Here is a 12707-nt window from a genome sequence, read left to right as displayed (position 1 = left end):
GCTATTCAAAAATGGAGTGAGGTTTACCAGAAGACCAATGCAGTGCTGGGGAGATGCCATCATTCACATGCTCCCCACTGACATTGCAGGACTTGGAGAGCTGCAGACTTCGTTTGGACCCTGAATTGGACCGGCACAGATATGAAAGGAAGATCAGCTTTGCTGGCGTCCTGGATGAAAATGAAGACTCAAAAGATTCCCTTCACAGTAGTAGCCACACCCTCAAATCAGATGCAGGTGTTGAAGAGAAGAAAGGTATGGATAAAGCAAAAATTAATTCATGTTTCTGGGTTTCTCAAGGGATATTTGGTCTGGGTCTAAGCTGCAGAATTGTGCATGGAAAGAAATCCACATTGTTGGCTCCATACAGCACTAACAGTGTTCACTCAGTGTTCACTCAACTAGGTAATCATGCCAGTTAGGAGTTGAACTCTGCAGTCCGGGACGTTCTAATTCTAGCTCAGCATCTCTGCATACCCCATTGAATATAATGTGCCATTAGTTGTAAAATGAACCGTTATTTTATACACCAATAAGAAAGGAAAAGTACTCCCCTTTCAGCTCTTACACAATGCTTTCTTATCAATTAACTTGTGTTCTATTCTTATTGAAAGAAGACTTTCAGACGTAATTAATATAGATTTTTATTACCAGTTCATATGATTCTCTCTGCAGGAAAGTAAACTAATTAGTTTTCCTAAACTATCTTCAATTCAGAGTTCAAATTCTTAATCACTTTTCATCTCAGAATTGTCACTGTCTGTATTTTTACGTATGATAATGTCTTCTGTGTCATCAGAATGTTAGTAATACATCATTTCTTAAAGGAATCTATAAAGCTATTGGTGCTTGTTACATAAGCCAACGTGCAATTGTTTGAAGCTAGCCTACCTTCAATTCCTGCTTCAGGCATGTTGCCTAACACACATGACTTACCACCTCAGCCACTCCTTCACCAAACTATCATTCGGCTCCTGAGACTTAAAAGACACTGGCACCCATTTTGTACATTTTGTTGCTGGTGCTTTAGACACTCACATGAATACAAGCAATAGCAAATGTGTCACAAGTACCACCTGGCTCTGGTGATATCTTAAGATGGTATCAATTGTAAGCCAAATCTCAATTTCAGAGATGTTCAAATGTAAAAAAAAAAAAGTGCATCTTAAAATGGTGGAATAGAGTAACTAATCATGTGACCTTGTCCAAGTTTAGCTGCTAAGCCAATTTTCTTCTCTGTAAAATTATATTATTAACACCTACTACATTGGAATGTTGAGAGCTTTAAATGAACAATGGGCTTCCCCAATAGTTCAGTTGGTAAAGAATCCGCCTGCAATGCAGAAGACCCCAGTTCAATCCCTCTGTTGGGAAGATCCCCTGGAGAAGAGATGGGCTACCCACACCAGTATTCTTGGGCTTCACTAATGTCTCAGTGGGTAAAGAATCCGCCTGCAGTGCGGGAGACCTGGGTTCGATCCCTGGGTTGGGAAGATCCCCTGGAGAAGGGAAAGGCTCCCCACTCCAGTGTTCTGGCCTGGAGAATTCCATGGGGTCACAAAGAGTCTGACACGACTGAGCAGCTTTCACTTTAACTTAAATGAACAATGCAAGTAAAACGTAAACTCAATAAGGACACAGTCTCTAACTAGGAGATAATAAATAATCATTAGTTTTTTATAATATGTATTATGAGCATATAGATCAGAACTCATGCAGAAAATCCTAAATATGAGTTAAAGATTGCAAAGTTTTAAGTTGCTCCTTAAAGCCTCCTTTAAACTGTTAACTTCTCTGATTTTTGTATTTCTTAAATTTTATTGCCCTTCAGTGTTTTTCTAACAAATTTCCATTAAGTGAATATCAGCATATTTGTGAAAAGAGTCAAAGACAGTTTTCCCCACTGGTATATTTTCTGTAGTCAGTGACTCCAAAATGTTTGGTAGTTCAAGGAATACATGATTCTCAAAAGAAATAGCCCTACAGAAGACCTAAACAGACATTTCGCCAAAGAAGACCTTGCCAGTAGGCACATAGAAAGATGTTCAGTGTCACTAATTATTTGAGAAATGCAAATCAAAACTGCAATGAGGTATCACCTCATGCGAGTCAGAATGGTCGTCATTAAAAGTCTACAGATAAACACTGGAGTGTGGAGAAAAAAGAACTTCCTACATTGTTGGTGGGAATGAAAATTGGTGCAGCTACAATGAAGAACCATATGGAGGGTCATTAAAAACTGAAAATCATTACCATAGAATCCAGCAATTCCAGGACATAAATCTGGAGAAAACTAATTAGAAAAGATACATGCACCCCAGTGTTCACTGCAGCACTATTTACAATAGCCAAGATATGGAAGTAATCTAAATGTCTATCGACAAATGAATGGATAAAGAAGATGTGATATGTATATACACATACATATACATACAAGTGAATATTAGTCATATAAAAGAGAATGAAATAATGCTATTTTTAGCAACATGGATGGACCTAGATATTAGCATATTAAGTGAAGATAGAGAAAGACAAATATCATAAGGTATCACTTATATGTGAAATTTTAAAATATGATGCAGATGAATTTTTTTACAAAACAGAAATAAACTCACAGACATAGAAGGCAAATTTGTGGCTACCAAAGAGGATAGCAGGGGATGGGGCAGGAGTAGGTGCTACTATATATAAAATAAACAACAGAATCTACTGTATAGCATAGGGATGTATACTCAGCATCTTGTAATAACCTATAATGAAAAAACTCTGAAAAAGTATAGCCCTAAATAAATAAAACACAACATGTTTAAAATATTTAAAACTTTGTAAAGAGTGGATATATTCTGGAAAAAAATCTTTATAATATTTCAGATCAGATTATTGTCACAACATTTAAAAATGTAAATATATTGTGTTGAATTTATGGTGAACAGAAGCCATGTTGCAGGAAGAATTAGCCAGTTTTTATCAATTTCTGATAGTAAGAAGTATCAAGTCAAGGTTTGTTCAAATACTTCTGACAAAGAGGACTGCATATGATGAGAAACTTCCATCTTTTTTTTTATCACTTTTTAAAAATTGAAGTATAGTTGCTTTACAACATTGTGTTTCTACTATATAGCAAAGTGGTTTAGTTAGACATATATATACATTCTTTTTTATATCCTTTTCCACTATGGTTTATCACAGAATATTGAGTATAGTTCTCTGTGGTATACAAAGACCTTGGTGTTTATCCATTTGCTATATAAAAGTTTACATCTGCTAACCCCATTCTCTCATTCCACCCCTCCCCCGACTCCTTCTCCCTTGGAAACCACCAGTCTGTTCTCAATATCTGTGATTCTGTTTCTGTGAAACTTACATATTTTAAACATATACTATAGGTACCTTTTTCCCCACTCAAAATTGTTATGTTAGTTATTATTTAAAGTAGTTGAAGCAAAAAGCATTAATACTGACATGGTTACATTTCAGCAGAGTAAATTCTATATCATTTTAAGAAATAAAACCTCAGGTTTATTTTTAAAAACACTAATCATGATTATAATTTATGTAAATTGCCTTTAATGTTCAAATGCACAAGCATTTTTCTTCTCCTAGAATGGCTATGGGATTATATGAAGCTATTTAATAAATTAAGAGCAGAAAGCTAGAAGTATAAATAAAATGAGAACATATTCATAAAATGTCCTTTACCAGTTGGCAAGAAACTTCTCAAAGATTCCTAAATACTCCTTAATCCTTTTAACAAGCTGATACCAGATGCTAAAGCCGATGTGAAAATGGGGACCGCAGGGACCCTGCTAACTCAGATTATTAAAATTTTATTTAAAGTTTCATACCATCTGTTTGTATAACATCTAAAAATGTCAGTTCTTGAAATAAACAACCTGAGGACAGTTGGGATTCTACAAAGGAAAACTAATATGAAATCATCCTTAGAATGAAAAATATTTTACCTAAAATCTCCGAGCAAGATCTGGTATCATTTTATCCATATTCCAGATACAAACTAAGACTGGCTTTCCAGAATACAGATACCAAGACATGTGTGATTCCTCAATAATCATGTACTGAACATCTATCTGCTCTGTACCAGGCATTATTACAGATTCCTAGAATACAGCAATAAACAGGGAAAATGTTCCATGTATATTTTAGTTTAGATTAGCTAATAATGAATAACATTAAATTCTGGACTTTCAAGTAGAGATAAACAGTATGAAGACATCAAGTTGGTGTCAGAGAATTGGTAGTGACCTGGAGGAGGAGGGATTCTAGTCACAAGTGACATTGGGCTGAGACTTGCATGATGTGAAGAGTCCATCAGGCTGAGGGCTGAGAGGAAAGTCTTCCAAACAGAGACAACAGTGAGCACAGGCTCTGATGCAGGAACATGGGAGCATGTGAAGAAGGGCAAGGAGGCCAACATCGATGCAACAGAATGAGTTGGAGGAAGTGTTAAAAGATGGGGTTGAGCAAAGGTCAAATAAATAGGGCCTGTAAATATGGTTAGAAATTTAATTCTATTTAAATGTGTCTGATAGTTGTTGGGAGATTTTGACCAGAAAAATGATATAATATTTGTATTTATGATTATGTATTTAAAAGATGATTCAAACTGTAGGAGTAGGGTAAGAGAGTACAGTTTGTTGGTTGTATTAGTCCAGGGAATAGGTGATGGAGCTTTCAAAATCCTACATTTGGAAGTGTTGCATCATCAGGACTTGCTAATAGATATAATGTGGTGTTAGAGAAAAGGGAAAAGCAATGTTTTATCCATTATAGATGAATTTGTTTCTTTAATACCAGTTCTCATTGTCGTGGATGTACTTTACCAAATCTGAATCCTAACAATTATGTCCTTTGTAAATAACTGATGCCATAATTCTGAATATTATTTTTTCAGAGTTATATGATATTTCCAATTATCTTTGGTAGTAGAACAGGGTTCTCAAAGTTAAATTTTTTGCATCATATTAAATTGGGATTACTGTACTATATTTGTAAGCAGAAAAATATCATGAAATCAGACAAAGAATGCCAAAGTGTGCCTCTGTAAAATTTTTAAATACTTTCTTTAATCTTTTTGTCTACTTCCCAGTCTATTTTGACATAATTGTATTAATAGTCTTTAAAAATAACTATATTCTGTTTCAAATGCATTTCAGATAAGTCATAAAGTCTCAATTGTGCCTAAAAATAATACTGAAAAGTACAGTGGATGAGTTTGTGCTATTACTAAAATTGAGCATTATGGTCTTTGTGGAACGTATTCAACTGTGCTGCAAGAACTTCTGTCTGGATGTGAAATTCTATCCAGATGTGTTCAGGGAGCTCCATGAAGCCATTGCCAGCTGAGTGGTGATAATTTTAGTCTTTCTCAATCATGGGTATAAATTAGAGATTAAACAATTCACATGATTCAACAGGATTTCTTCTAGGCTCCTTTAAATGTCACTAAAAGTGTATACTTAATTAACATTTTATGGAGTGGTACAAGCTTCTATCATAGTCATAGAATAACTCTCCTATGGGTGAGAAACTTGAGACTAAAATGCAATTTTCCTAATTGGGACTAAAATATTAATAGCTGTGTCTTGCATAATTAGTAAGAAATCTTGTTCATGTCTTAAGAAGGAAAACTTAAAAAAACATCCCCTTCCTGAGTATCACTTGAAGCCCTGAAAACTTTGAGAATCACCCTTATGGTATCAGTATGTGACAATCCCAGATCTTCAAAGGAAAAGGAAGGAGGTGTGGATGTGACTATGGGAAATAAGGATGCTTTTGATTAAAAAGTAGGTTTCTAACTGAACGTGTTTCTTTTACCCTTTAATTTTCCTCACTGATGACTGTTTCTTCCAGAACACTAAAAAGGAGTAATGCATGTTGTTCTTGGTATATGTAGACTAAGGTTGGCACAGGGTGCTGCAACCTTTGGACTCATATCTCACCCAACCTTTTGACTAAGAGGAGCAATCACTAGGCGCATTGAAAATGGAACCATTTCACACTCGTGTTCACCCAAAGCACCCCACTGAAAACAGATCCTTTAGTGCCTTTGCTGAGGAGCTGAGCGGACCCCACTGCTGATTGTTGGAGAGTGAAGCAACTGTTGTTTTTATTTCTTAATGAGGTATTCCCAAATGAAAGGGTTTCCCATGAAGGGGTTTCCCAAACTCATATAAATCTGTCTATCCCATTTCAAAAGACAAAAACACATGACTGATCGTTCTGTGAAATCAAGCAATGATGCTGTGTGAACATGCTAACGGTCCTGGAGGACTCCGTGGTGAGGGTGCGCTCATGCTTGTGAATTCTGGGCCAGAGAGAGAGAGCAGGTTGTTCCCAGCACCGATGAGCTGTGTGTCCAAGAAAGAAGCTGCACCAGCCTTTCCTGGTGGACCCAGCCTCCTGCCCGTCCAACAAAGCTGCCTGGCTGGGCGCGTGGGAGAAGCTCCTTGTCCAGACCAGCAGAGAAGAGGTTGCTCAGTGACAAAGTTGGGGAGAGCTTGGCTCTGACGCTGACTGGGGAGAACTAAGGGGGAAAAAGCCCTATTTTATTCTTTTAATACAGTTCCCAGCAGGAAGATCAGGATAGGAGGTTCCCGCCTGCTCCAGATTAAAGGAACCCGCAGTTTCCAGGTGAAGAAGGGGGGTTCCTTGTCCAGCATTCGCCGGGTCGGCAGCTTAAAGAGCAGCAAGTTATCACGGCAGGACTCAGAGTCTGAGGCTGAGGAGCTGCAGCTGTCCCAGAGCAGGGACACTGTCACTGACCTAGGTAACATAGAGGAGTGGGTGTGTGCAGGGACGTGGGGGGTAGGAAGACAGAGCCCGAATCCCCATACAGCTCAAGTCCATCTCCGTCCATAGTCAGAGGGCAGCGTTGTAGGTTAGAGTGCCCACGGGGTCTGTAAACGATGTTGCCGTCCAGAGTAGGGCTGCTCCAACCTTATGGGCACAGGGTCAGCTGGGAGCCTGTTAAAACGCAGAATCTGATTCAGCATCTCTGAAATAGGAGGCTGAGATTCTACCCTTTTAACAAGCTTTCTGGTGATGCTGATGCTGCTGGTTCAAGGACCATGGCTTGAGCAGGGAGGATATAAAGTCTACAGTAGGGAAAGAAAATACTTTAGTGACAATGACAGATTTTTTTTTTTTTTTTTTGAGATCCAAATGCTTTATGCCTTTATACTTCTGAACAGAACCTTTAAAGCAAAATGTAGACATTCCCTTGATGTTAAGCTGACTTAATGTACTCTGTAAAATAAACTCTCTTTCTCAGTGAAAACAACCAAAATTTTAGAAAGGAAAGATTGTCTACCCCTAATGACTACTGACCTTCAGCAAGTCACTTAACTTCTTGGGAATTTGTTTTCCCCAGTTACCCAATAAGAATAATTCTGTGTGCTCCTTACCCACAGTGGAAAGGTGCTCTAAAGATAAATTAGGAATGATTATAAAGTATGTCAAGCTCCTGAGAATCAGATTTATATACAGTCAGAGTATTAGAGTTATAGACTGTCACCTTAGGACCCAAAGAGACTGTGAATCCCAAAATGTCTTAGTCCTATGGGCTCTGATCGTCATCTTAAGAGACAAGAAAAAGATTAAATGAGCATGCCAGTAGGACTCACCAGAGTTTGTTAGGCAAAAATTGAAGTACATATTCTTTGCCATTCAGTCCCTGTGTGAAAACCAAAATGGAAAGCTCTACTTTAAAAGTAAGTTATTTCAGAAGTTAGTTAGAAGTTATCCATGGCTTCCCTGGTGGCTCAGAGGTTAAAGCGTCTGCCTGCAATGTGGGAGACCTGGGTTTGATCCCTGGGTTGGGAAGATCCCCTGGAGAAGGAAATGGCTACCCACTCCAGTATTCTTGCCTGGAGAATCCCATGGACGCAGGAGCTTGGTGGGTCACGGGGTCGCAAAGAGTCAGACACGACTGAGCGACTTAACTTTCTTTTTCTTTCTTTCTTTATCCAGGGAATGTGGATAAATTATTGATTTAGCCGGCTGAAATAGGAGCTGAGTATCTTTAATCAAAGAGAGTTTAAAATAGAAAATGTTTCTACACCTACCCACCCTTCCCTTTGAAAATAGCTAATTTATGCATTAGTTGAGATTCAGCCTATTTTTCAAGAACATAATAGAAAAAAAAGCCTCATGCCATCTTTAGTTACAGATCTGAGCTGTAACAGTATCATCAGTTAGTCTGGGGAAAAGTATTATTTGAATTAATTATTTAAATTGATCCCTTTAGCCTAACCAGTTAAGTCAAACTGTCCAAGCTAGAGGCATAGTTTTGTCATAGAAAATACCCAGAAAAGCTGGTAGATTGGAGCATAAAGCTTAGTTGTCTAGTATATTAAGTATACTCTCTAGTATATCTGGTATACTAAGAATTCCTGTGACATGTCTCCTTTAGAGAGGAACTTGGACAAAGAGTTATCCTCAACTGGGCACAGTTACTTCCAAATTCCCTTCATTTTTCTGAGGCATCTTTGAAGTAGCTCTGATAGCAAAGCCAGCTGGTGTGAAGGGCAGTAACACTAGCTGTGGTCACAGTCCCAGTGGAGGTGGTAGCACTTTTTGTGGCCACTGCAGGTTGGCTGGTGTCCCTACTTACCTACACCTGCGAGGTCTGGGCAGTCTGGAATGGGTTTGGGCACACTCAACCAATAACTTGCTCATCTCAGCAATTCAAGGACTTGACTCTGTGTTTTTTTTTTTTTTTTCTCTGCTCCCATGTCTCACAATGGAAGCCACTGTAACAGAGATCATAAGTGTCTTTGTAATTGCTGGTTCAGCTGGTGGTAAAGGGAACAGCTCCTATTAATATTCCTCCAGTAAAGTCAGTGCTATGCCCTGTAACCCATTGGCCATGGTAGTGTGCCCTAGGATTCAAAAGCATGGACCATGATACCATAGCAATGTGTTCTCCAGGGAGACAGAACAGTACAACCTTTCTTGGTGTTTTTCTTTTGAAGAAGGGAGTCCTTGGAGTGCAAGTGAGCCCAGCATTGAGCCCGAGGGCATGAGTGCAGCCGGTGTGGAGGAAAATTACCACAGGAACATGTCATGGCTTCATGTAAGTAGGAGTCTCAGAAAGAGCTCTGAGATCAATTTCTTTCAGCACTGGGGGGAGATCTGTGAAGAGAAGACAAAAGACTATACTAAAAATATCCATCCATTTCAGCCTCTTTGAAATCTATAGGTTCACATTTCAGCTGAACCTCTGGATCCTCACTAAGATGGGTCTTCTGCTGGACTGTATTCATTTGAACCTTATGTAAGACCAAGGTTGGCTTGGGAGTCAGTATAAGTCAGGGAGAACCCTGAGGGACCAGGCCAGGTTGGTGGTTGAGAGAACCTGGGTAACACAGTCAAGGCCTCATGATCAGTTTCACACAAGTCTTCACAAATGCTGAGAGCAAGATCATGGTGTCAGTCTTGAGTCTGCATTCTATCAAATTGTAAACCAAGACATGGAGATTCTATGATTAAGGTCATACCTCAAAGGGCTCTCCTGAGGGCAGAGGCAAGAGGGAGTCCCAGGCACAGGTTGCAGTTCAAGGGCATGAGGAAAGGAAGAGAAAGCTCAGCAAGTATGATGTGATCCACAGTTGGCAGGGCACTGGCGGCACTGTTATTGATGTTAGTTATGGAATGTCTCCATCTCCTCTTTCATCTGACTTCTAGTAGGGTCAGACAAGGGCTGCCTGGTACGTCACACTCAGAGTGTACAGGGCTATGCCCTTGGAACTGGCTGATTCCCAGAACCAGCTGATTTTGAGAATCTCTGAGATAGCTGTTTTTAAAGTCAACTTTGTAGTTTAGTCAAACCTACATATGAGAAAGCGTACAAAACCTATGTGCACGGTTCAATAAATTCTCATAAAGTAGACACTTCTGTGCAACCACCACCAAGTCAAGAAGAACATTAGCAGTACCTTAGAAGCCCTACCCAGGCCCTCTGCCAAATACTACCCTCCCTTACGGGTCACTACTATCCTAGCATGGAAGATTAGTGTTGTTTGTTTCTGAAATGCATGTCATATGCTAGGTACTCTGTTGTGTCTGGGTTCTTTTGTTCACATTAGTGTAAATCCTCCAGCTCTGGTCTTCTTCAGGATGACCGGGTCTCTTCTTGGCTATATTCATTTCTATTAAAATTACCTTGTTAGTTTCCATAAAAAACCTTCTACAAAAGCCTTATATTGAATATAAAGATAGTTAAAATTGAGGAATTGAAATTCTTTATTAAGTTTCTAATGGATAAAATGGTCTACCCTCCATTAACTTATGTTCCATTATTTATTTAAGATGTCTTCAATTTTATTCTCATTTTTAAAAATTTTTTATTTTTTTGACTGCACTGGGTTGGGTCTTCATTGCTTTGCTCGGACTTTCTCTAGTTGTGGCCAGTGGGGACTACTCTTCACTATGGTGCTAAGACTGCTCATTGCGGTGGCTTCTCTTGCTGCAGAGCATAAGGTCCAGGCGCACAGGCTTCAGTGGTTTGGGCACCAGGCTCTAGAGTGCAGGCTCAGTAGTTGTGCTACATGGACTTAGTTGCCCCCTGGCATGTGGAATCTTCCTGGACAGGGGATTAAACCTGTGTCCCCTTCATTGGCAAGTGGGTTCTGATCCCTCTGGCACTACCAGGGAAGTCCCGATCACTTCAGTTTTTTGTTTTTTATTTCCATTTATTTTTATTAGTTGGAGCCTAATTACTTTAAAATAATGTAGTGCTTTTTGCCATACATTGACATGAATCAGCCATGGAGTTACATGTATTCCCCATCCTGATCCCCCCTCCCACCTCCCTCTCCACCTGATCCCTCTGGGTCTTCCCAGTGCACTAGCCCTGAGCACTTGTCTCATGCATCCAACTTGGGCTGGTGATCTGTTTCACCACAGATAATATACATGTTTCAATGCTGTTCTCTCTAAACATCCCACCCTCGCCTTCTCCCACAGAGTCCAAAAGTCTGTTCTGTACATCTGTGTCTCTTTTTCTGTTTTTCATATAGGGTTATCATTACCATCTTTCTAAATTCCATATATATGCATTAGTATACTGTATTGGTCTTTATCTTTTTGGCTTACTTCACTCTGTATAATGGGCTCCAGTTTCATCCATCTCATTAGAACTGATTCAAATGAATTCTTTTTAACAGCTGAGTAATATTCCATGGTGTATATGTACCACAGCTTCCTTATCCATTTGTATGCTGATGGACATCTAGGCTGCTTCCATGTCCTGGCTACTATAAACAGTGCTGCGATGAACATTGGGGTGCATGTGTCTCTTTCAGATCTGGTTTCCTCGGTGTGTATGCCCAGGAGTGGGATTGCTGGGTCATATGGCAGTTCTATTTCCAGTTTTTTAAGGAATCCTCACACTGTTCTCCATAGCGGCTGTACTAGTTTGCATTCCCACCAACAGTGTAAGAGGGTTCCCTTTTCTGCACACCCTCTCCAGCATTTATTGCTTGTAGACTTTTGGATAGCAGCCATCCTGACTGGCGTGTAATGGTACCTCATTGTGGTTTTGATTTGCATTTCTCTGATAATGAATGATGTTGAGCATTTTTTCATATGTTTGTTAGCCATCTGTATGTCTTCTTTGGAGAAGTGTCTGTTTAGATCTTTGGCCCATTTTTTGATTGGGTCATTTATTTTTCTGGAATTGAGCTGCAGGAGTTGCTTGTATATTTTTGAGATTAAACCTTTGTCTGTTGCTTCATTTGCTATTATTTTCTCCCAATCTGAGAGCTGTCTTTTCACCTTGCTTATAGTTTCCTTTGTTGTGTGAAAGCTTTTAAGTTTAATTAGGTCCCATTTATTTATTTTTGCTTTTATTTCCAATATTCTGGGAGGTGGGTCAGAGAGGATCCTGCTGTGATTTATGTCAGAGAGTGTTTTGACTATGTTCTCCTCTAGGAGTTTTATAGTTTCTGGTCTTACATTTAGATCTTTAATCCGTTTTGAGTTTATTATTGTGTATGGTGTTAGAAAATGTTCTAGTTTCATTCTTTCACAAGTGGTTGACCAGTTTTCCCAGCACCACTTATTAAAGAGGTTGTCTTTTTTCCATTGTATATCCTTGCTTCCTTTGTCAAAGATAAGGTGTCCATAGGTTTGTGGATTTATCTCTGGGCTTTCTATTCTGTTCCATTGATCTATATTTCTGTCTTTGTGCAAGTACCATACTGTCTTGATGACTGTGGTTTTGTAGTAGAGTCTGAAGTCAGGCAGGTTGATTCCTCCATTTCCATTCTTCTTTCTCAAGATTACTTTGGCTATTCAAGGTTTTTTGTATTTCCATAAAAATTGTGAAATTGTTTGTTCTAGTTCTGTGAAAAATACCGTTGGTAGCTTGATAGGGATTGCATTGAATCTATAGATTGCTTTGGGTACTATAGTCATTTTGAAAATATTGATTCTTCCAATCCATGAACACAGTATGTTTCTCCGTCTGTTTGTGTCCTCTTTGATTTCTTTCATCAGTGTTTTATAGTTTTCTATCTATAGGTCTTTTGTTTCTTTAGGTAGATATACTCCGAAGTATTTTATTCTTTTTGTTGCAATGGTGAGTGGTATTGTTTCCTTAATTTCTCTTCTGTTTTCTCATTGTTAGTGTATAGGAATGCAAGGGATTTCTGTGTGTTAATTTTATATCCTGCAACTTTACTATA

The 12707-nt window shown here is 38.9% G+C and overlaps 1 protein-coding gene across 3 annotated transcripts in view; it reads left to right on the top strand.

Moving 5' to 3' along the window:
• UNC80 (unc-80 homolog, NALCN channel complex subunit) overlaps window positions 1–12707 on the top strand; it is a 221106-nt gene that overhangs the window by 113851 nt on the left and 94548 nt on the right. For 2 of the 3 annotated variants that reach the window (XM_065927674.1, XM_065927673.1), the window contains exons 26-27: window positions 90–255; window positions 8994–9094. In XM_065927674.1, coding sequence (XP_065783746.1) covers window positions 90–255; window positions 8994–9094 — 267 coding nt within the window. Of the gene's footprint in view, window positions 1–89; window positions 256–6583; window positions 6788–8993; window positions 9095–12707 lie in introns of all 3 variants that reach the window. The other variant, XM_065927672.1, reaches the window with a different exon arrangement.

Source organism: Muntiacus reevesi, chromosome 3 (assembly GCF_963930625.1).
Source record: "Muntiacus reevesi chromosome 3, mMunRee1.1, whole genome shotgun sequence".
Classification (NCBI taxonomy): domain Eukaryota; kingdom Metazoa; phylum Chordata; class Mammalia; order Artiodactyla; family Cervidae; genus Muntiacus; species Muntiacus reevesi.
The sequence above is the reverse complement of the archived record's forward strand: the minus strand, read 5'-3'. Positions and strand labels throughout refer to the sequence as shown.